This window comes from Peromyscus leucopus, chromosome 8b (genome assembly GCF_004664715.2).
Source record: "Peromyscus leucopus breed LL Stock chromosome 8b, UCI_PerLeu_2.1, whole genome shotgun sequence".
NCBI lineage: Eukaryota > Metazoa > Chordata > Mammalia > Rodentia > Cricetidae > Peromyscus > Peromyscus leucopus.
Genome location: NC_051086.1, coordinates 88889533 through 88913939, shown reverse-complemented (window position 1 = coordinate 88913939; position 24407 = coordinate 88889533). Strand labels below are relative to the sequence as shown.

At 40.1% G+C, this 24407-nt stretch overlaps 1 protein-coding gene across 8 annotated transcripts in view; it reads right to left on the bottom strand.

The window, feature by feature from the left end:
- The window catches only part of LOC114702267 (leucine-rich repeat-containing protein 37A3-like), a 52614-nt gene that overhangs the window by 11423 nt on the left and 16784 nt on the right, over window positions 1–24407 (bottom strand). For 5 of the 8 annotated variants that reach the window (XM_037201574.1, XM_037201573.1, XM_037201572.1 and 2 more), the window contains exons 2-7: window positions 23449–23520; window positions 21970–22041; window positions 18061–18132; window positions 16631–16711; window positions 8727–8798; window positions 5923–5997 (exon numbers count right to left, since the gene is read on the bottom strand). In XM_037201574.1, coding sequence (XP_037057469.1) covers window positions 5923–5997; window positions 8727–8798; window positions 16631–16711; window positions 18061–18062 — 230 coding nt within the window. In that variant the 5' untranslated portion in view covers window positions 18063–18132; window positions 21970–22041; window positions 23449–23520. The remainder of the gene's footprint in view (window positions 1–5922; window positions 5998–8726; window positions 8799–16630; window positions 16712–18060; window positions 18133–21969; window positions 22042–23448; window positions 23521–24407) is intronic. The other 3 variants (XM_037201569.1, XM_037201570.1, XM_037201571.1) reach the window with 3 other exon arrangements.

The window sequence follows — 24407 nt, the reverse complement described above, 5'->3', positions numbered from 1 at the left end:
GAAGATCTTCAACATTCCCCTTTACATGTGATCAAACTCAGCATGACAGGTCACTTTAAGTCCCATCAAGAAGGCAGTACAGATATCTGACCTGAATTACTCACAAGGAAACAGACAAATCTAGACTGGAATGCCAATTCATGGCTCATGAAAAAGGAGTTAAATGTCTTTGATTCAAAACCAAAAACATGAGAGGTAACACCTGCCATATAATTGATCTTGAATCAAAACAAAAGATGTAAAGGATATTATTGACTTACGGCCAAAATGAAGTGAATGGACTCAACCTCCCTCACTCAAGACCATAAAACAAATACTGAAAACCAAACAAAACCAGGGTGCTATTTTGTTTTTGTTTTATTTGGGGGGGGGGTGGTAAAAAGCAAAGAGAGCTTATTTAATGTGGCTACATTGGAGACAACAAACACTAAAAGAGCCTTGTGATAACAAGTTCATCTCCAAGAACTGACATGAGCGGTAGATCTAGGTGGGGGAGAGGAAGGGACTATGCATAACTCAGCAGTTCTGATCAAGGCGTGGTCTGATTAATCATTGTTTCAATTCTAGTACTTCTGGGGGGTCCTTAAGAAGCTATTATCGCCGGCAGTGGTGGTGCACACCTTTAATCCCAGCACTTGGGAGGCAGAGCCAGACGGATCTCTGTGAGTTCGAGGCTAGCCTGGTCTACAGAGCGAGATCCAGGACAGGCACCAAAACTACACAGAGAAACCCTGTCTTGAAAAACAAAAACAAACAAACAGACAAAAAGAAGCTATTATAGTCCCATTAGAAAATTTCTGTGTGTATCCCTACCACAATGACGAACTTCTCCATTTGGAAATAATCTAGCTTTATATGCGTGAACTGTTTTGAGGACTGCTGTCCAGAGGATGACTGTTAACCCTGCATAGGGCAAGAGTCAGAAGACTCTGTGTCCAACATGTCTACAGTGATAAAATGTAGTGACCATGGACTAAAATCTCTGAAACTTGGGACTCAGGAAACTTTCCTTCTATTTAGTTGTCTTTCTCGGGTATTTTGCCACAGTGAAAAGCTGACTGCACACTAACTTACTACTCTGGAAAATTTTCTGTTGCCAGGAAGGAAACACAAAGTAACCAACAGTAGATTATTTGATGACAGACAGAACCAGAGCTGAGAAACCAAGAAAATCAAAGTGGCGACAGTTCACAGGACAGAGTATCATAAGGTAAGAGGCACACAGAGAAAAAACAGAACCAGGAAGGGAGACAGCTCAGGTATTCAGCAAAGCACTGAGTGCTGCATGTGTTCGAAGAAACCGCTGACAGTCAGGAAAAGAACTGCCAGTTGGGTTATAAAGAAAAATAATTTAGTCTGGTATGTCGTTATAAATCCTCTCTGTTCACACACGCAAATGACAGATGGCCACAGGGCACTCACACATACCAGGAAGGGGAACTGATGACTGATGGCCACAGGGCACTTAGAATGTGTCTTGGGAGTTATAAATCAGCAGCTCTAAAGGTTACTTCATATTCCCACCTCACAAATCTTCAAAGATAGAATCAAAACGGTGAGGTCCTTTTGAGTAACTATAGCCATACCTGGGTGTAGCTAGAGTTTTCCTGCCTTGCCCACAGTCAGGACAAATCTCTGTCACCCGCCAGTCCCACAGTCGCTCAGACACGACCAAGTAAACACAGAGACTTAAATTGCTTACAAACTGTATGGCCGTGGCAGGCTTCTGGCTAACTGTTCTTATAGCTTAAATTAATCCATTTCCATAAATCTATACCTTGCCACATGGCTCTTGGCTTACCAGTGTCTTCACATGCTGATTGTCGTGGTGGTGGCTGGCAGTGACTGCTTCTGCCTTCCTGTTCTTTCATTTCTCCTGTTAGTCCCGCCTATACTTCCTGCCTAGCCACTGGCCACTGGTGTTTTATTTATTGACCAATCAGAGCAACTTGACATACAGACCATCCCACAGCACCTGGGAGCACATTTATGGGAATAACAAAATCTATAATACCCCCAAACTAAAATTTACAATGTTTGGAGTAAAAAACTTAATATGCAAAAAAGCAAGTAAATCACACACCTTTACCCCCAGCATTCTGGTGGCAGAGGGAGGTGGATCTCTGTGAATTTGAAGCCAGTCTAGTCTTTATAGCGAGATCTAAGACAGCCATGGCTACATAGTAAGACCATGTGTTGGGGGATTTTTTGTTTGTTTGTTTTTTGTTTTTTGGAGACAGGATTTCTCTGTGTATTTTTGGTGCCTGTCCTGGATCTTGCTCTGTAGACCAGGCTGGCCTTGAACTCAGAGAGATCCGCCTGGCTCTGCCTCCCGAGTGCTGGGATTAAAGGTGTGCACCACCACCACCACCACCACCACCACCACCACCACCCAGTTTGTTGTGGGCTATTTTGAACTTACTCTGACTCTTCTGAGACTGACAATAAAGTTTACCTTGAATCAGAGGGTGGAGCTAGCTACTAGCTGACCAGAACTAGTTATAGAGGTTTTGGAGGACCCAGGATATAGAGAGAGCCACAGGAAGTAGTAGACACAGGGCTTAGAAGGAGGGAGCTTAGAAAGATTTGCATACCTTTTGGACTGAGAAAGGAGAGAAAGAGAGCAGGTCAATGGTCGCTTCTTCACCACTTCTCTGACCCATCAGGTTTTTACTCTGATATCTGATCCTGAGGCAGCTGCTGGCTGTCATTCAGGAGGCCCTTGCCCTCACTTCCTGCCATGCCGCTTTCTCCTGCACATCCCCATGCCTTTAATCTCAGCACTCAGGAGGCACAGCCAGGCATATCTTTGTGAGTTCAAGGCCAGCCTGGTCTACAGAGCAAGATCCAGGACAGGCACCAAAACTACACAGAGAATCCCAGTCTCAAAAAACAAACAAACAAACAAACAAACAAGTCACATAGAGCATTAATTCTAGAAACAGGCTTCATGTAACTTCCTGTAGGTGATTTCGGCCTTGAGTCTGAAGCAGGTAACTAGGAATTAAGTTTGTGTACTCTGCTTGTACTTAAGAAATTATGGTCCTTTAACCTCTCAGAGATCTGCTGTATATGACATTTAAAAAAGTTTAAGTTTTCTGCAGTGATCCATGACCATTCCTGGCAGTAACAGTTGAGGTCTCTAAGAAGATGATGGGGTCCCACAACAACAAATCCACCTGGATTGTAGTAACACCACTAAACTGACAAACACCACCCAAAGATCAGCTTTGGACTACAAACTGCTCAGGACAACTTAACATCAGTTTTTACCCCAATATCTGGCTCTGGGTTTTTTATTAATACTGTTTAGCAATTTGTCTTACAGAATCCTAAAAGAAGGCTTTAAGACTGGCACCTAAAAGCCTTCATTACCCTTACGCTTTTTTTCTTAGTGATTTTATTATAACATTTTGTTCCTTTTTTTCGAGTCAGTTATATACCTGTGATAGTACATGATTTCAGAGTATCCAAAGGAAAAGGGGTCAGCCATTGTCTTGGCTCTGACTGCAGCACACGTTTTTGTCCTGAGGGGACTGGTAAAATAGTTTGTGGGTTCAAAGTGCAGCTCTAACAAAAAAGACAGGGCGTTTAAAGTCCAAAATGTCACTTTAATATAAACAGCCACTAGTGTTTCAGGTTGGGTCACCATATTCCTGCACTGACTCACTGTCCATATCTTTAGAGGTGGACAGTGCTAATGTCATAAGTCCTTTGGGATGCAGTGGGATTCTATTATTGCTGATTCCTTTCCTGCTCTTGCTTTCTTCCCTGCCTGTAGTTCCTCTTGGTGTTCATCTTGGGCATCACCAGGATGAAGTCCCGTTTCTTATCAATAGAGGCTGCCACAGTGTTGACACTTCTGCTCCAGGTCCTTCTGATCTTCCTCAGAAAACCTGCATTTCTCTGTGAGCACATTTCACCTGAAGCTGCTTCACAGCAGTAATTCTTCTGGGTAAAGTCTACAGGCATCTGGAAAAGGGTCTTGAAGCTGCTACATGGTTCCTGTCAGGCTGGAGAAGGCATGCACTGTGCATCACCTGGCCATGAGCTTATCTGCCATTTGAATCTTGAGTAGCTTCTACTCAATCTTCAGAAACCTCATCTGCAAAACTGTCGCCTGCCTCTTGAGAGTTTTTGTTTCTAGAACCAGACAGCCATGAGGGAACTTGTGCTACCTTGCCCAAGAGGAAAATGTGGCAGGCAGAGACCATGCCAGGCTGGTAGCCACTGCCTGTTTCTTTGCAGCAGGGGCCAGAGTACAGCTGAAAAGAGGGGGCGGGGCAATGCTTGCTGCTGCAGCAAACCCTGACTACTTGGTCCCCCTCTGCAAGACTTCCAGGCTGGTACCCTTCAGACTATTACCTCCATGCCATTCTTACCCACCTGTGCTACAGTTCCAACAATGGGTAACTCAAAGATTTCTTATGTAAGTCACCAAAAAAAGCACATGCTATAGAAGAAACACTGCTAGAGTTCATCATACATAAAAATTTAAAAACATGTGCTCTTCAGAAGATATTTTATTAGTGAAAACATCAGCCACAACCAGAGAGAAGATACTGACTAAACACATATCTGGGAGAAAGGACTTGTATGCAGAGTACGGAAAGCAAATAACTCAGCAAGTTGGCTCAGTGGGTATTGGCATTTGCAATACTCAGAAGCCATATGGTGGAAGGAGACATTTGGAAGTTGTCCTTAGATCTTCACATGTGTGCCATGGCATGTACTCACCACACACATTCACACACACAAATATATGCACACAAAGTAAATAGAGAAAAAGAGATCCTTGGTAAGAAACTGGGTATGGTGGCCAAAGTCTGCAAAGCCAGAATTCAGGAGGCTAAGGCAGGAGGACAGCAGCAAGTTCAAGGGCAACCTGGGCTACATAAAAGAGACTGTCTCAAAGACAACCCAAAACCACAGCTCAACAAGAACAAAAACATCCAATTCAGATATGGATACAGGTGTAAATACACACCACTAAAACATACCTGGGTATAACCACACACTCCACAGCACCGGTTATTAAACAAATGCAAATTAGATTATAAGAACATAAACATTACTAGGTATCAGCTAGTAGGAAGACAACTTTTTATTGTTGTTGAGACAGGGTCTCATATGTATCTCAGGCTAGCCAGGAACTATCTATGTAGCCAAAGATACCTTAATCTTTTATTCTCCTGCTTACACTCTGTGAGTGCTGGGGAGGACAGGTATTCACCACCCTGCCTGGTTTATATCAAACCCATGGCATCATACATGCTAGGCAAACATTCTACTAACTGAGCTACACCCCTAATCCAGGTAAATGCTTTAAAAAAAAAAACAACTGAAAAATAAAGACGAGGTGAATGGACCAACTGCCATACACTGCTGATGAGATATGTTAAAGACCACACTCAATGAGAGAAGAAAGATCCAAATGGCCACACACTATGGGATATCATTTATGAGATGTGCTGGAAAAGGTAAACTATAGGTTCAAGGATGAAAGGAGTGACTGACTGAAAAGGCAAATGAGGGACCTTTGAACTTTTATTACTGCATGTGTGCGTGTGTGCATTTGAACACTCACGTGGAGGTAAGAGGACATCCTTGTCGAGTTAGCTCTCTCCCTCCACTTTAATGTAGTTTCTAGGAACTAAATTCATGTTACCAGGCGTTCACAGTGCTGTGCACTGAGCCACCTCACTGCCCATGATGGGCCTCTTGGGGGCGACAGAGTGCAGTTACCTAAGCTCTGTGGCAGTGGCTAGCCAGCTATGCAAATACATCAAACTCTGTACTGGAACTTAATTGCATGAAAACTTTCTCTAATTATCTTGACAAGAAATTAATAAAATAAAAAACTAGCATAAAACAAACTTGAAAAAGAGCTAGGTGAAATTATTCTAAGAAAATGAACCTTACAGATGTTCCAACTGCAGAGTCATCATGAGGATGTTTTCAAGCGTCGTCAGTTGCACTTGGGTTGTTCCCAGGTCTCTGAAGGAGAAAGCCAGATTTCATGAGGAACCATTTTCGTCACATGTGGTTACTTAAACCCTGGCTTTCCTATGAAGCTATCTGGCTCAGGAGTAAGTAAGCCCGTCAGAGATAAACTTCTATAGAGCTTACCATATCTAAGGCTACCACTTACACCATCCACTTAACGAGATGGCACTGAATAGAATTCTGTCTTCTTACTTCTCATTTTCATATTGCATTGATCACATAACTACTACTTTCTATTTCCTGTTCTTTTTAAAAAATAGTATACACTTATGCTTCTTTGCTTTCTGAAACAATGATATACTCTTTCTCTTGACTTATTCTGTGTGTATATGTATCTGTGTGCCTAAGCAGATGCACGTGAATGTGTGTGGGTGCCATAGAAGCCAGAAAAGAGGACTGGATCTCTTAGGGCTGCAGTCAAAGTGTGTTGTGAGCTACCCACGTGGGTGTTAGGATTCAAATGCTAGTACTCACAATAGAGCTGCAAAAGATCTCAACTGCTGAGACCAGCGTTGTCCATGTCGCATATCTCTCTATGATCTTTAATACTGGTCTTTCCCCAGGCTGAATGTCTTTATTTATACTTTCTTCATCATTTTCTTTGTTAATAACATTTGAAAGGATTAATTTTATTTTAAATTATGTGTACATGGATCCGTGTGTGGGAATCTGTGAGTACAGGTATCTATGAAGGCCAGAAGCATCAGATTCTTCCAAAGCTGGAAACAAAGGCAGTTATGATCAGCCAGCTTGGGAGCTAGGAATCAAAACTTAGGTTCTCTGCAAAAGTAGCATATACTCTTCTTAACTACTGAACCATCTCTCCAGCCCTTTAATAGCATTTTTAAATAATCAAGTTAAAACTGAAACTGTGACTTTTTCATCCTTAAGACAAAATACTCTTTGATGGGCAAGACAGAATACAGAAAGGAATAACACTAAAGACCTTTTGAAAAAGTTGTCTGGAAACTTCTACCACTACAGAAGATATCTCACAGAGAGAGGGGGGGGAGAGGAGGGAGGGGGAGGGGGGAAGGAGAGGGAGGGGGAGGGGGGAAGGAGAGGGAGGGGGAGGGAGGGGGGAGGGAGAGGGAGGGAGGGAGAGAGAAGGAGAGGTGGTTTGAATAGGTTTGGCCCCCACAGACTCATGTGTTTGAATGCCTGGCCTATAAGGGACATCACTATTAAGAGGTATGGCCTTGTTGGAGTAGATGTGGCCTTGTTGGAAGAAGTATGTCACTGTGGAGGTAGGCTTTGAGGTCTCATATATGTTCAAGCCATGCCCAGTGTGGCAATCTCTCCCTGCTACTTGTGGGTCAAGATCTAGAATTCTCAGCTACTTCTCCAGCACCATGTCTGCCTACATACCGCCATGTCCCACCATGAGGATAATGGACTAAACTTCTGAAACTGTAAGCCAGCCCCAATTAAATGTTTTCCTTTATAAGAGTTGCTGTGGTCATAGTGTCTCTTCACAGCAACAGAAATCCTAACACACAGTTTAAGTGGAGTAACCTATAATAAGGAAACAATTTCCTTATGAGACACCACAGGCTAACAAATAAATTATTGGGAATGGGTTACTTGTTTTGGCCTCTGAGGTCCCATAGATTTCCAAATATTATAGGTTATTGCTAATGCTCTTGGTTATCTTCCATAACTTGATGATATTACCTCACTGTAGAAGGTATCACATACTTGAGCCACAGAATATGGAGAAATAAAATTGGTACTCAACTGGAAGTTTCATATTTACTGGCTAGCTTTAATAGTGTTGGAGGGTGCTATGCACAATACCAGAGGAGAAAGTAATCATCAATCCTACTCAACCATGAACCCTGCAAGCTAAAATAGTAAGTGGCTGGGCAAAGCATGCTCACTGATTAATACTGGCACAACGTAAGAATAAACAACCATTTTCTGATGAATTTAAGATCTGCTCCACAAGCTAAAACCCCTACCTGGCACATTATTGAGGCATGAATCTATGTATATAGAGGTCATAGGCCCTAGAGGTAAACCCACTATTATCACTCTGCTAAAGGACATAGTACTAAATGAAATTCTAATGACTTATCTTTAAATCCCTAGAGTAATGCATCCCTCAACCCTTAGTAGAGAAGGTTCTTTTTGGAATAGATGGCATTTAACACAGAGACCCACAGAGGTCATTGTTAGAGAATAAGAGACTGCAGAATACTCAGCTCTAAATGGGACATTTTACATCACACCTCTCTCTTAAAGCTCAGGAGTCACTGGAAGAGAGGGCAAAAAGATTGTAAGAGCCCGATGCTGTGGATGACTACAAGGCAGCAGTGTTTTCCAGACCTATCATGGCAGTTGTGACAGCATGTATGTATGAGACCCGCATAAACACAAGCCAGACAAAGAGAGGACATGAAATGATGCCATTAGCTAAGGGGCTATTGGCAACTGATAGCAACTGGAAAGGGGAGGCCTGCTTTAAGAGTGTGGCCCCAGACAGGCTGACCATGCTCCATTGGAAAGCCACACAAACAAAAGTATAAGAACACAAAGCTGGGTGGGTAGGGAAGGGGTGTGGATTTGGAAGAGTTGAGAAAGGGATGAATATGGTCGAAACACAGTGTATGATATTATCAAAGAATTAATAAGAAATGAGAAAAATACTCTCCAGTGAAAATCAGTAAGAAGGACAGGAATCATCTCATGAACCATAAGATTATCATCACAATACTTACAGATATTTTACTGCTGGCAATTTAAAAAAGTAGGGATCTTCAACAATTGTGAGAGGATTACGGCTGAGAATCCTGAAAAATACAAAGTAACTGAAATTATCAACATTTTCAATGTGCATGAGTCTACTTATAAACTTTATATTAATTTCTTTGGTATGGAATTTTTTTTAAATTGCTTTGTGGGCCAACAAGATGGCTCAACAGGTAAAGGAGGTTGACAATTTGAGAAAGCCTGACAATTCAGGTTCAATCCCCAGGACCTGCATGATGGAAGGAAAACACTGACTTCCCCAAGTTGTTCTCTGACCTCTACATACATATCATGGCAATCACATGCCCTAGCAAAAATGTATCCACACACAGACACAAAATAAATGAGCAGACATTAAAAAACCATTTTGGTTTACCTATAAACTACTCCTAGACTCCATAAACATTCCTAGTTTGGAAACAATCCACATGTGTAGAAAATAAAAAGACCACAGGGAGAAAGACAGGGAAAAAAGTGGATTGCAAAGAAAAAATGCCAAAGAATTTTTCATTCAAATATTTTACAGATGAGGAGCTGGAGATATGGTTCAGTGGTCAGAAGTGCTGGCTGCTATTATAAAGGACCCAGGGTCAGGTCCCAGCATTGACACAGAGGTTTATAACCATCCATAACTCCAGTTTCAGGAGATCCAATGTCCTCTTCTGACTTCTGAGGGCACAGTGTGTGTGGACACACATGCAGGGAAAATACTCAGACACAAAAATAAATAAATCTAAAAAAATTTTTTTTAAATCCTACAATTACACTGATAGTAAACCCTTTCAATGAAGGAAACATTATTTTTAATGACTTCCACAATCCAAGATGCTTGTCCATTTTTAGAAATATAAAATAATTTGTTGTTAATTCACTCAGTTAAGGGAGGAAAACTTTGTGGGAGAGGGGCTGAGGGACGGGGAGATTACTTCCCTGGCTTTGGAGACAAAGAACAAAGGATGTCAGAGGAGGAACTGGTCGTATCCAAACTCCAGCAAATGCTCACTTGCATTCTTGGTTAACCAAGCCTGTGTGAGGGTGCCTGTCACCATTTGTCTGTCTCCTGGTCCATGAACTTCTGAGGGCAGGAACCAGGACTTACTGTTACTGTCGTCCTATGCCTGAAATTACTATGGTATTTTAAAAATGTCTGTTGGATAAATAAGCAACACTGTTTATACATCAATGAAATCAATAAATTCTCTCTCCCACTGTGTTGACACAGGCCTTGTTTTGGTGCCCAGGCTGGGAAACAAACAAAAACAAAAACAAAAACAAAATAGAATAGAAGAGTTGAAGTCAAACAGAAGAACAGAAATCTGCCTTCAGGTTAAAGCTAATCAATTCAGTGCATGTCTATATCACGTATTAATAATTATTTTGGCCAACACTGATTGTGCTGGAGGGGAAAGGGGTTCACAAGTCCCACCCTATGGCGGTTGGAATGAAACTGCCCTTATAGGCCTATAGGGAGTGGCATTATTTGGAGGTGTGGCCTTGTTGGAGGAAGTGTGTCACTGAGGGTGGGCTTTGAGGTTTCAGAAGTTCAAGCCAGGGCTAGTGGCTCACTCTCTCTTCCTGCTGCCTGCTGATCCAGATGTAGAACTTTCAGCTACCTCTCCAGCACCATGTCTGGCTGCATGCCACCATCCTTCCCACCATGATGATAATAGACTAAGCCTCTGAACTGTAAGTCAGCCTGTTAAATGTTTTGCTTTGTAAGAGTTGTCATGGTCATGGTGTCTCTTCATAACAATTGAAATCCTAACTAAGAGACACCTCTAACTGAGGAGTTGTGGACAGCTGAATGTTTCTGGAGTGGGGAGAATAAGTTTTTCAGAGTGAGACTCCTGATAGGACAATCATGCTCCAGTAATGCTTCCATAATTAGGAATGCATAGGCACAATGGGTGTATTTCTATTGCTGTGATATAAAGCACTCTTAACCAAGGCAACATACAGAAAAGAGTCCATGATGGTAGAGCACAGAAATGGCAGCAGGAGTCGGAAGCTCGGGGCTCACAGGAAGCAGAGAAAGCAAACTTGAAATGGTGCAAGTTTTTAAACTCTGAAAGCTCATCACCAATGATGGACCTTTTAAAACAAGGCTTGCACTTCCTAAACCTCCTCAGATGGAGCTAACTGGGGACCATGGATTCAAATGACTAAGATAATGAGGGACATTTCTTTCAAACTACCACAATGAGTATTAAAAAAAAAAAAGAGGACATGAAATCAGGGGTGGATCTGAGAGGGGCTGGAGGAGGAGAGAGGTGAGTATCATTAAACTACACTGTATAAAATTCTCAAAGAAATAATACAAATATTGTATTAAAAAATCCATTGTGCTTCCAGACATCCGTGATTACTGTTTTATGTTTAACTGTAACAATATCTTAAGTGGTCCAGGTTATAACTGGTCCATGTACCCACAAGGAAACCAGGTACACAGAGGCTTGTTTTGTTTCTAAGATCATAAACAGTAAGGTAGAAATTTGAAGTCAGTTTGGACACCAGAGCTTGTGTTTAACTTATTAGAAAAGATTTAAGAGAGTTGCAACTTAACATTGATTTTCAGAGGACTTAATATGGAAAACCTCAAAATTTTTTTTTTCGGTGTATATTAATTGTATAAAATAATGAGTTAGAAATTATTTCTTGTTTTGTGTGTTTGTTTTTTGAGGCACAGTCTCATGTAAATAAGGTTAGCCCCAAACCAGAACTCACTAAGCATATCAGGATGCCCTTGAAACTCTGATCCTCCTGATTTAAATCTCATTTAAAGCATTGTCATGATTGGCTTAGAAATACTGGTTTAAACTTTCTGTGCTTATCTGAGAATGCCTCTATATTCTTTTCCCTAATCATTTCCATGACTAATACCTAACTAGCCTATTGTCATTGAGACTTTAGAGACTTAAAGTCATGACAACATAGTGACATTAATGAAAACAATAATGTAAGAACATCAGAATTCATTCCTCTATCAAATGGTGAATTGTCCAAAAAAAAAAAAGCCAGAACCACTTTTTTCAGAACTTTGTAAATTTAATCAAAGGCTCATCACACTACAGAATAATTTATTTATTGAGAAAATCTAACTCAATCTCTGTAATAGAAGTAATGAAAAATGTGTTGTTTTAACTTGCTCTGGATCATTCCTCATTCTCCAGCTCAGTGGTAATGAACAGCCCATGGGAGTACAAACTGGTATACTATGAAAACCAGTGGGGGAGATCCCTCAAAAAAGCTAGAGACAGAGCTACTGTATACACAATATCACTCCTGGGCTTAATGTCGAAGAACTCTTTATCATATTACAGAGATACTTGCTATTCCCTGATTACTGCTGCTCTTTTCACAATAGCCAGGAAATACAACAGCCTAAATGTCCATCAATGGATGACTAGATAATGAAAATGTGCTTCATGTATGCAAAAGGCTATTATTTAAGCTTTAAAGAAAAGTGAAATTTGCATATAAGTGGATATAGATACAAATAATCATTCTAAGTGAGGTAACCTAGACCCAGAAAGACACCACAATGTTCTCTATTGTTGTGTATGTTAGCTTGAATCATTAGATATGTGTGTCTAAATAGGAGCACCCACAAAGGGTAAGAAATTAGTCAAGGGCCATGAGGACAAAGGGATTTCAAAGGAACAGAGATAGAATTTATAAGAAAATATCCTACTTGTTCCTTGTATCACCAAATTCCACTACCTGCAGAAAGTAACCCAAAGAGTACTCAAATAAATTTGACAAATGGATGTGTTTCATTTTACAGAATTTGGAAAATTAAAATATGTACATCATACCATAGACACATATTGAAGATTTCAATGGGTAACTGCTTTGAGTTCTGAAAAGGCTGATTCTGTAATCACACATTTGTTAGAAGTCATAGCCATCATGGGAATACCTGTACAAATTAAGACTGACAATGCTCTAGCATATGTCTCTAGTAAAATGAAACATAAATCATATTACAGGTATACCACACAATCCTACAAGGTAAGCAGTTATAGAAAGATCTAATTGAACTCTAAAAGATATGCTTAATAAACAGAAAAGAGTAATAAAGACCCACAGAGATAGATTGCCTAATGTTTTATTAACTTTAAATTTTCTAAATGCTAATGAGAAAGAAACAACAGCTGTGGAGAGACACTGGCTAATAGAAAAAAAACTACCGAATTAAATCAGTGTGTATACTTTAAAGATGTGTTGTCCTCAGAATGGAAACCAGGGTATGTGTTACATTAGGGAAGAGGTTTTGCTTTTGTTTCTACAGGAGAAGAAAAGCTGTGGATACCATCAAGATTGATAAAGATTGGATTGGAATAAGAGACTTCTTGATAGAAGAGGTGATAGTTCATCAACCAGCATGACCATTCAGTCTAAACTAACAAGACTAACAAATTCTTTTCCTTTGATCAGATATAACTTGCCAAAAGGGAAACTCCCCAAAGTTAAGGTGGGGGCAGGGTTTTGTTTTTGTCTTTCCAGGAGAATGAAGGCAACCAGCTAAGGAATCTGAAGACCACTGGACAAATGAAACATCTGAAGAAAAAGGATGAATCATCCAGAGAAAATATACCAAGAAAAGGAAGAAATAAATTGGCCTATTGGTATATAACATTTCCCACAGGATAAAATTTCATAAATCTTCCTAAATGCTTGTTTCTGCTATTCTCTACAGACATATAATGCAAATGGTCTTTTTATAGTCCCAGCTCAATTAAAAATTTAAGCTGGCTTTGGAGTTGGAGCATGGTTGTCTCCTCCTCTAAACCCAAGCATGCTTGTTAAAGTAAAATCTAAAATCTCTGTCTAATGTCAGAAAAGCCACCTGATATGGGACAGAGAAAAACCAAAATTAAGGGACTATTCTATTGCTACTAATCTCATTGATCCTTGGGTTTTATTTTGACTTTTCAAAACTTTCCTTATGGTATGAATATTATATCAAAATATATATATTAAACTTTTTATTGTGATATTGTCATATAGAGTACTAATTCTAGAAAAGGGCTTAATCTAGGTCCCGGTACATGATTTCGTGTTTGAGTCTCTATCAAGTAACTAGGAATTAAGTTTTTGTACTCTGAATGTACATAACAAATTATAGTCCTTTAACCTCTTTGAGATCTGCTGCATATGACATTTAAAATGTTTAGGTTTTCTGCAGTGAACCATGTCCATGCCTGACAGCGACCTTTGAAGTCTCCAAAAGGATGGTGGGGCCCCACAACGATCCCACCTGAACTATGATAACACCACTAAGCTGACAAACACCACCTAAAGTTCAGCTTTGGACTACAAACTGCTCAGGACAATTTCAAGGTGGCTTGCTGAGATGATCCAGCTTCACAGACTACTCCAGTCAGGACTTGAGACAAACCCTGCACTTTCCCATTACACAGAGACTGGACAACAAATGATATAGCTAGCACTTCCAGGACTTGACAATTAACCCAATATTTTTTCAGGGTCCCCTAAAGATGTCATTGCCCCCAGACAGCAGGAAGTAATTTTAAGAACACAATGCCCACATTCCCAAGAGGTTTTTGGTCATTTAGTGGGTTATGGATATTTGTCATAATTTAGGGGAGTTGGTTACAAGTTGTTATTGGTAATAGTCACGAAAAAAGCTGAACAAAGCAGATTAGATTCAGGGATCTTGTTTTAAAAAGAAAAAGAAGGAATATAAAAATAGAATAAAAGGGTAGATTATTGAATCTACTTTTAAAAAGCAACTACAAGTTTTAAATATTTTACATTGGCTTGGATTTTTGTATATTGACACAAATTTGAGGTTTTTTTGTTATGCTTTATAAATGTTATAGAAATGATAGGATAAAAAGGTAGAATATTGAATATACTTTTAAACAAAAAAAAGCAACTACCAGTTTTAAATTTTTTACACTGATGTGGATTTTTGTATGTTGATACAAATTTAAGGTTATTTTGGTTAGAACATACTGTACATACATTTCTACTCTTATTCAAGGAATTGTACGTATACAGCTCATTTAACAATGCTGTTCTTGAGTCCCTTTTCCTCCTACTGGGTTGCCTCATCCAGACTTGATAGGAGGGTTTGTGCCTCATTGTATCGTGCCTTGTTATGCCATCTTCGGTAGATATCCCTGGGAGGCCTGCTCTTTTTTTTTTTTTTTTAAAGGGAAGCAGGAGAAGTGGATCTGGGGGAGAGAGGAAGTGGGGGTATGGAAAGAGTGGAGGGAGAGGAAACTATAGTTAGGATATAATGTATGAGAGAAGAATAAAAAAATACAAGAGGAGGAGGAAAAGAAGGAGGAGGAGGAGGAATGACGATGATAAAGCAGCAGCAGTTTCTGTCCTACCATGGGAAATATTTCCTGAAGAAAACTGCCCTATCTATCACAAAGAGTTGGGTGTTGGATCCTAACAAAGGAGTCCCAGCACACACTTGGTGGTTGTGTCCATTGTTGTTAAGCTGCTACTTCTTCTTTTTTTTAATGAGTTCTTACTATCCTGCCTAGGTCAGCCTTGAACTCCTGGGCTCAAGACATCCTCCTGCCTCAGCATCTGAGGGCCTACAAGCATATACTGTGCCTACCTCACTGGGCCAATCTGTGATAGTGACTGAATTCTGAGAGGTACCATTCCATTCAAACCACATGATGTGAATATCAATGTCCAATACCAGTTAGCGCTGCTTTTCTCATCACCGGGAAGCAGACTCCCTTTCTGCAAAGATGGACACAAACTAGAGATAACAAGTCAGTGTCTCTTGCACGAGTCTCTCCTAACCCACCAGCCATGCTCCTCTGCCTGAAAAGCAGACCCTGTGGTTCCTTTCCCCAAGTTAGGAGTCAGCAAGCTGTGCTGGAGAGAGGGGACTGCCACAAAGCATCTACAGAACAGTTCATCCAGCTCTAGCACATCCCAACCCTTCCTCCAATGGGAACCAACTATGAATCTGGGTTTCTGACCTGCCAGACAGTCACCCAAAATCAGATTCAGAGCAGAAATTTCCTCTTGAGTTTATAATGCCTTCCTGGCCACTGAATGTCACACAAAGTGGAGTTTTTGTTTTGTTTTGTTTTGTTTTTGACACAAGAGTCTACTATTAGTCCAAGACTGCTTCCAATTTATGATCCTCCTGCCTCTGTCTCCTGAGTGCAACTGCTGGTATTTAAGCAGATGCCATAATGCCAGACAAACATGAATTTTTGGCTAAAAGCTAATAAAATTCACTTTCTTCTTGAGGAAGAAAAGTATTATACAGAACCAGGCTAGAACAACGTATTTTCTTTTTGAATATTTTCAACCATATAGCTTAATGCAGATGGCATCTTATCCCATGCTGCAAAGGTGCCTCTTACCTACAGAGAATCCATGATTTCAGAGGCATATACTTCCTGAAAAATAATGTTCTGGATGATGGGGAGAGAAGTCACAGGGTGAATTCTCAGCTTTACATTTCTGAGGAAGCACCTACACCTTTTGCTCCCTGGAGGACTTGTTATTAGTCTTTGTTCTTTGGGAACTGTGCATGGGAGAGGGAATCACAAGTGGGTTTCCAAAAGCATCACACATCAGAGCCACAGCCCTAGGGCCCCATGATGATTCCTAGTGAGTGTTACTTGAGTGGTGTTACTTGTAGTGTCTGTGCTGAAGGTCAGGACTAGGAAAGCAGATCATGTCCTGTAATTTACACAGGTCTCCTGGTCTCCTGGGCCTTAGTTTCCTCATTGGAAAAGAACCAATGGACCGTAAGACAAGCTATCACAGTTCACACAGGGTTTACTCTCGGTGAATCAATACTCCATTGGGTTTTTAATACACAAATAAGTATTTACATGTGCTTAACTTCTACTTCACTTACAACTTCTGTAAAAACTGCATTCCATGCCATGCTTGAAATGTTCCAAAGCTCAGTTCAGTGAGTAAATTGCACCCAAGGTTCCTAAAATCATTTAAAAAATTAAAGACATAAGCCAAAAGAAAAAAATTCTCTAGAACAGTTATCACTTAACAATCATTCTAATATAAATATGATGAAACATAACCTTTCTCAGAAATGGTTTCAGTGTTTTCTCAATTCACTAAGAAAATCTCACTGTGGATGATATTGGCTTATGATTTACACTTCATATTTACATATGCAATGCACTAACCACAGTGACCTTACTTTACTAGGAGGGGGTTTCACAACCTCAGTATCCCTGAATTTTGGGTTGACCTCTCTGTTATGTAGGTTTGTCCTATACTTGGAGGATGTTTAGAACAGCTGTGGGGTCTGCACACTAGATGCCCGTTGCTAATCCACAGTTGACGAATGTCACCTGGGTACACAGTCACACTGACTAAAAATCAGTGCTGTGTTGTGATTCAAGTCTCACTCATTTTTACCATTGACCGAAAGAATGTGGCCTGGTGGGATGGCTCAGTGGGTAAAGATGCTCACCACCAAGCCTGAGTTCAAGCCCCAGAACTCACATGGTGGAAGGATAGAACTCAAGTTCTGTGATCTTAAAGCATGAGAATGTGCACACATCCACATGGGTGTACACACAGACAGACAGACAGACACACACACACACACACACACACACACATACACAAAGGCACACAGATGAAAAATAACTTGCTTTGTAATTGTAGTTACTTTCTATTAGCTATAAAGTTTATTTCATTTGTATATGTATAGTGGGTTTCATCATGACAGTTTACATTATATATGTGTGTGTGTGTGTGTGTGTGTGTGTGTATGTATACATGCATGTGTTGTAGCTTATCCTTCCTGCTGCTCTCCATTGTCCCTTCCTTTTGTCCCTTTCCTCCCCACAGAGTCTCACTTTTCCTTTCATGCTACACACACACACACACACACACACACACACACACACACACACACACTTACATCTAGATTTCAAATGATAGAAAAAATGGCATTTTGTCTTTCTTTCTCCCACTGTCCTCTCTTGTTTACATCTTTCTAGACTTCTTTCTTGCCCTCCATAGTCCACCTTCTACTTTTATGCCACACATATGTGTATTTACATGTAAGTCTAAGGGTTGTGAATCTAGCTCATTATTAAATGCTTGCTTAGCAAGTACAAGGCCTTGGGTTCGGTCCCCAGCACTGGAAAAAAAAAAGGCATAAGCCTAGCTTCTACAGATGAGAGAAAACATGCAATATTCGTTGTTCTAAGTCTGGCTTATTTCCTACTAGCAAAATTTTAATCACGAAACAGAATAAGTAGCATGGGGTTATAAAATTCCAAATGTAAATGAGTTGTATTTGTAACTTACATATACTTCAAAAAAGGTAATGATTCAAATGTCCCTCTTTCAATATAGCGTATTTTATTGCAGGATAAATCCCTAGGAAAAGTAAAAGGGAAATATTGCTTTGATTAGCTATTAGATATCTAATTAGTATGAATAAACAATAGAATTTAGAATTGATAATATTATTGTTTTTGTCTAGACTCTAAACCATTGGATTTATACTTGAACTTTCTAGAGCTCCTACCCCGATCCACATCTATTCTGAATGTCTCAATCTTCACGATCTTCATCTATACAAAGACAGCTATAGATGCTGGTGAATTTTGGAGGCAGTCTTTCCTGAGAGAAGAGTAATTATTAAATGACTTTTGTTTTGAACATAATGTAGAATGCACACCTCTCACCTCAGCCCTGAGTACTGAATGTACAGGCGCAAATCTGGCCCCTGGGAGCTGCAGAAGGCAGAAATCAGCCTTACGAGAGTTGGTAACTGGGGTAGGGGCACTGTCATAATCAAGTTCTAACGAGCTCTCCAGGTGGTGCTATGAGGAGTCTTTTTATAGTGTCATGGTACCACCATGGCTCCTCAGCTTGGCATTCAAATCTAAAGAAGGCCCAGTTCCATCCTTCTTTCCCTTATACTCTGCAGGTGCTCATGGCACCCTCAAACTCTTGGATGTGTTTGGTTTTTTCTTCACTCGTTATTAGTATTTAGCACATTCTCCCCAAAGGGCCTATTGGATGATTCCCAGTAATTCTTCAAGGTTTTATCCAAATACAATTAGTGTAGAAACAGTTTCCCTGAACTAAATCCAAGTCTTTTCTCCTCTTCTGTACTCTAGACAAAATTTATACCTCAGTGACCTAAAAAAAAATGTATGCATGAATGTGTACATGTGTGGAGGCCAGAAGACAGTTTCAGAAATCAGCTCCTATCTTTCACTTTGTTGAAGCAAGACTCTCTTGTTTCTGCCACACTGCTTACTGGAGGCTAGTTGGCTGAAAACACTTCCAGCTCCTGTCTCTCCCCATTTCTTCACAGTAGTGCTGGGATGAAAGATTCACAGTATTACATCTGTCTTTTTTCTAATGTGGGTTTTGAGGACCAAATACGGGCTTTCCTGGCTAGTGCTTTTACCCACTGAGCCCTATCACCAGGCCTCATTACTTTAAAAAAAAATTTTTTTTTTTTTTTTTGTGTGTGTGTGTGTGTGTGTGTGTGTGTGTGTGTGTGTGTACAGGTGCTCACAGAGAACCAATAAGGGCATCAGATCCTCTGGAGCTAGAAGTACAGAAGTTTGTGAGCTCCCTGATGTTGATGCTGGGAACCGAACTCTGGTCCTCTGCAAAGCAGCAAGTGCTCTTAACTGATGAGCCATTTCTCCAGCCCCCTCATACTTTTGAAATTATTTTCACAACCCTTCTTCTAATCATAAATTCCATGAAAGCGTGGAGTCTAACTCATCTACATTGCCCACCAAGTTTGAGACTGACACAAATATTTGAGCAAACTCAAATATTTATAAGATAAACACATAGTTGATGAATTTAAGAAGAGTGGCTTATTTGGAAAAAATTCAGTTTATGACTTTATGGCTGAACCCTCTCTGCATCTCAGCAGCATTAAGATTCATGCTCCTGTGTTTGTTTCTCTCGAAGAGCATGAGTTTGAGAGGGAAGGAACCCTGTCTTACTCATCTCTGTGCCTCCAATAATAGACGCAGTATTGGGCATGTTCTGTTTGAGCACATTTTTTTAAATTGAGGGACATTTAAATAAATGAATGACAATAAATTATGTTATTATGAACCAACTGTTTACAAACTAAAATAAATAAGAGGACTACTCTACTCAGGTATTTTATTGTTTTCCTCCAAACATTTTTGTACAGTTTGGGAGTTCAGATGCAAAGGGTCTCCAAAAATACCAATACAAAAGTAGAGCCAGTGCAATCATGGCCATTCTCTAAGTGTCAATAGAAGGAAAATGTTTCTGGTTTGGTTTAGGATGAATCTCACTTTGTGTGGCTGGCCTCAAATTTAGAGAGATCCACCTGCCTCTGCTTCCAGAATGCTGGAATTAAAGGCATGTGCCACCACACCCAGCAGATGGAAGATTTTTAAAACCATGTAAAGATCTATATATGCACTTCCTTAATGCTCTCTAATAGAAAGTATGCCCCATGCATTTTTAAAAAATGTTGTTTTTATTTAGCTCAATAAGGATTAAAGATGTACACCACTCTGCACCCTATGGGTAAAGGTTAGAAAACAAGCTTTCGCACTGAACAACATAGTGCATACTTACCTCTAAACAAACAGAATTACTATTGCAAATACTCGCTCCTTGGCAACAATGTTGTTAAGATTTTTACTTTTTTATAGGGTATCTAGACACTATAGCCATGGCTAGCCTAGAACTCACTATGTAGACCAGACTGGCCTCAAACTCAAGAGATCCACCTGCTTCTACCTCTCTAGGACTGTGGTTCAAGGCGTGTGCCACTAGTCACATCTTTTATTGTCTATTTTCACATAGGCATAAAAACTATTACATTAAAAACTATAATACCAGTCTGTTCTCCTAATGACTTAATCATGTTAATAATATTATTTATACAATCTAGCATTTAGCTACTTATTTAGTATTTCAGTGTCAGTTTAATTCAGATTAAATTATTATAAGAAATAGGCATGATGGCATGTGCATGCAATCCTAGCACTTAGGGGGCTGAAGTAGGAGGGCTGTTGCAAATTCAAGATCAGCCTGGGATACATTTGAGTCCTAGTCTCAAAAACAAACAAGAGAGCATAGGGTATTGTTGTGGCTAGAAGAGTGCTTGTCCAGCATGGACAAAATCTTGAATTTTATTCCCAGAATTACATAAATTGTGTGATAATGAATGCCTGTAATCCTAGCACTTAGAAAATAGAGGCAAGAGATTCAAGAATTCAAAGCCAGTTTTGGCTATCTAGAGAGTTTAAGGCAAGCCTGAACTACATGAGACCATATCTCAAAAGAGGGGAAAATGTTCTGGGTTAATGACCTTCAAATTAATATAGTTGTCTATTTTCTTCTCTTTGATACAACTATTCAAAGTTAACATTAATTTCTCACATCCTACTACACTGTCTTAAATCTTTTTTGCAAAGTCTAAATTAGTGAATTAGACTTGTTAGTTAGTTGGATTCGCAAGCCCACACACAGGCCCAGAAACAATGGAGCCAGCTACCATAAACCAAAAACCTGTGAACTGAAGGGCCAAAATGAATCCTGCCTCCTCCAAGTTGTTCTCATCAGGCACCCTGTCACATCAACAAAAAAAGGCACCGGTACAAGTCCTCTAAAGTGTCAAAGCACTCCTATAGTAAATGAGGACATGGATCAGACTTGATGGAGGTATGACAGACTAGATCCAAATACAAGCATATGCCTTAGGAAACAGGGGTCGTGCGAGGTCCAGTAATTGCTCAGTAATTACTGTTAGTTAATTAGTTAGTTAGACCTTACTAACATTTCCCCCTGCAAATGGAGTTCTTCTACCTGAAGCTCGTCTATATGATTTAAGAAATTTAAAATGGATAGAAGGTATTTTCATGTTAGAGATGGGCTGAGCCCTCCCCCTAACCCCTGACTGGCATAACTGCAGATTCTGTTTTATTATGTTTTTGCCTTTAGAGCCAGGGTTTTGCCAAGCAGCCCTGGAACTGGTGTGAAACCCACTATGTAGACCATGAAGATCTCCAACTTTGAGCAATCCTCCTATTTTCTACCTCCTCAGTCCTGGTATTATAAGCAAACACTGTCAAACACAGTCAATAATTGCACAATTTTATTGCTTGAAGAGATGTTAGTATCTATCTAGTTCAAATCCCTTGTTAATCAATAGATAACCCATAACTTACAGATAGATATGCTTAACTAACTTACAAAACCTGGAGGGACAGCAGGCCTTCAAATGTATCCTTATGTAATTCAGTCAGGTGATTTTCACTGATAATTCTGGAAGATTAAAAGGTTATCTGGATCAAAAATCATCATACAGATGGACAACATCCAGTGGTGAAATGGAATGGAGAAATACATGCTGTCATATGCTATTGCTGAGAACATAAATTGTCATCAGTTCTTTTGGAAGCAATTAAAACTTCATCTATACAATGGTCTCCACCATAGAGATGCCATTTCTAAGTATCTAGCCTATAGAAACACTTGTCTGAGGTATACAGTATGTTTAACTCAGCCCTATATGAAATATTATGCAGAACTGGAAATTAATAGTATGAGCTTCTACATAGGGGAAAGGAAACTTTAAATATCACGAAGTGAAACCATCAAGTCACCAAATGTTATCAATCATGTAAAAGTGGTAAGGAGAGCAGCAATACTCCTATTTTTCTATATGAAAATATGTCTGGAAGGATAGATACCAATTTTTAAGTAGCAGTTACCCCAGATCTGAAGGATTATAGCATAAGGAAGGTTTCACTATCCCTCTAACTTAATTTATAACCATTAAAAATTTCATCATAAGCCGGGCGGTGGTGGCACACGCCTTTAATCCCAGCACTCGGGAGGCAGAGGCAGGCGGATCTCTGTGAGTTCCAGGCCAGCCTGGGCTACCAAGTGAGTTCCAGGAAAGGTGCAAAGCTACACAGGGAAACCCTGTCTCGAAAAACCAAAAAAAAAAAAAAAAAAATTTCATCATAGCTGGATGGTGGTGATGCACACCTCTAGTCCCAGCACTCAAGAGGCAGAGCCAGGCGGGTCTCTGTGAGCTTGAGGCCAGCCTGGTCTACAGAGTGAGATTCAGGACGGGCACCAAAACTACAGGGATAAATACTGTGTTGAAAAAAACAAAACAAAACATCATCATGGGCCAGGCAGTGGTGGCTCACGTCTTTATACCCAGCACTCAGGAGGCAGAAGCAGGCAGATCTCTGTGAGTTCAAGGCCAGCCTGGTTTACAGTGCAAGTTCCAGGACAGACTCCAAGGCTAGACAGAGAAACCCTGTCTCGAAAAACTACACACACAAAAAAGTGTCTGATTTCTGTACTGGAAAACAAATTTGTCTTTCAGTGAAAACCCACAACATTTAAATTAAAAATTTTGCATGTACTGGTTCCAACTCAGGGCCTCATGCACTAGGCAAGTGTACTAACACTGAACCACATCCTAGTCCTCATGCAACTTACCAGAGAAACTCAAGTAGTACCAATTTATTTGTTTATTTAGAACCATTAAGTTTCCCTATCTCTAACCTAAACAGTCCATGTCCAGCCATCTATTCTATAGAAATTCAGTGGGATGAACAGAGGAAATGTCTTTCCTCAGACATATTGACTTCAAAATCTGGACAAAAAAGGGCAATAATTTCTATAACATTTGAGAGAATATATACTACTCACAGTTTCTCAGCCCAACGATATGCCTTCCAAACATTTTTGTCGATGTAAGAAATATCATTTCCTTGGAAATTCCTGTGAAGAAACCAAAATGCAAGCGGGGTTGATTTTGGTTGGCAGGGCATAGGAGAAGCGCGGCAAGCTACACAAAATGAGTTTTCTGGATTATCCTAGAAACACCGTGTCTTTTGCTTCCGTGTTGCGTGTGTGCATGTGGAGGCCCACGTCTGATGTCAGGAGCCATCTTCAATCACTCTCCTGCTTTACTGAGGCAGAATCTTACAATCCAACCTAGAGCTCACTGGTATGGTAGACTTGCTAGCCAGACTGCTCTGGAGAATGTGCTTCTGACTTTCAAGGCTGTAATTACAAATATACTGTCACACCAACCTGTCACTGACATGGATTCTGAGGATCTGAACTCCAGTAACAGCTGAGTAACCTCCCCAGGTATCCCAATCCTTCACCCTTTTTTACAGAGCTAGTAATGGAATCCAGGGCATTCTGTGTGCCAGTCAAGTATTCTACCACTGAGCTGTATTCCTAGCCCTCTGGTCATTCTGAGACAGGATCTCACTAAGTATAGTTCAGGCTGGCCTTGAACTTGTGACTCTCATTCTTTAGTTCCCAAGTACTAGGATTATAGGTATATACTACCACACCAGGCTTCCAAGACTTTTTAAAATGAAAATATATCCTTGAGTGGCACATGCTTAAAAGAATCTAATGTTAAACACCTAATTTATGTTTAGTTTCAACTCTGTGTCTCACTTTGAGCATTTACCTTTAGCTCTGCTCTTATTTCTCAGTGAAGACCTTCTTGCTCAGTTTAAACATACTTTTTCTTGTGGTAGGGAAGAAAAAAATCCACTAATCTAAACAGAGATAGTGGACATCTCTGTTCAATCCCAAGCTGTCTAATTTTATGTTCACCAAGAAGGAAGATGCCTAAAACTGAACTC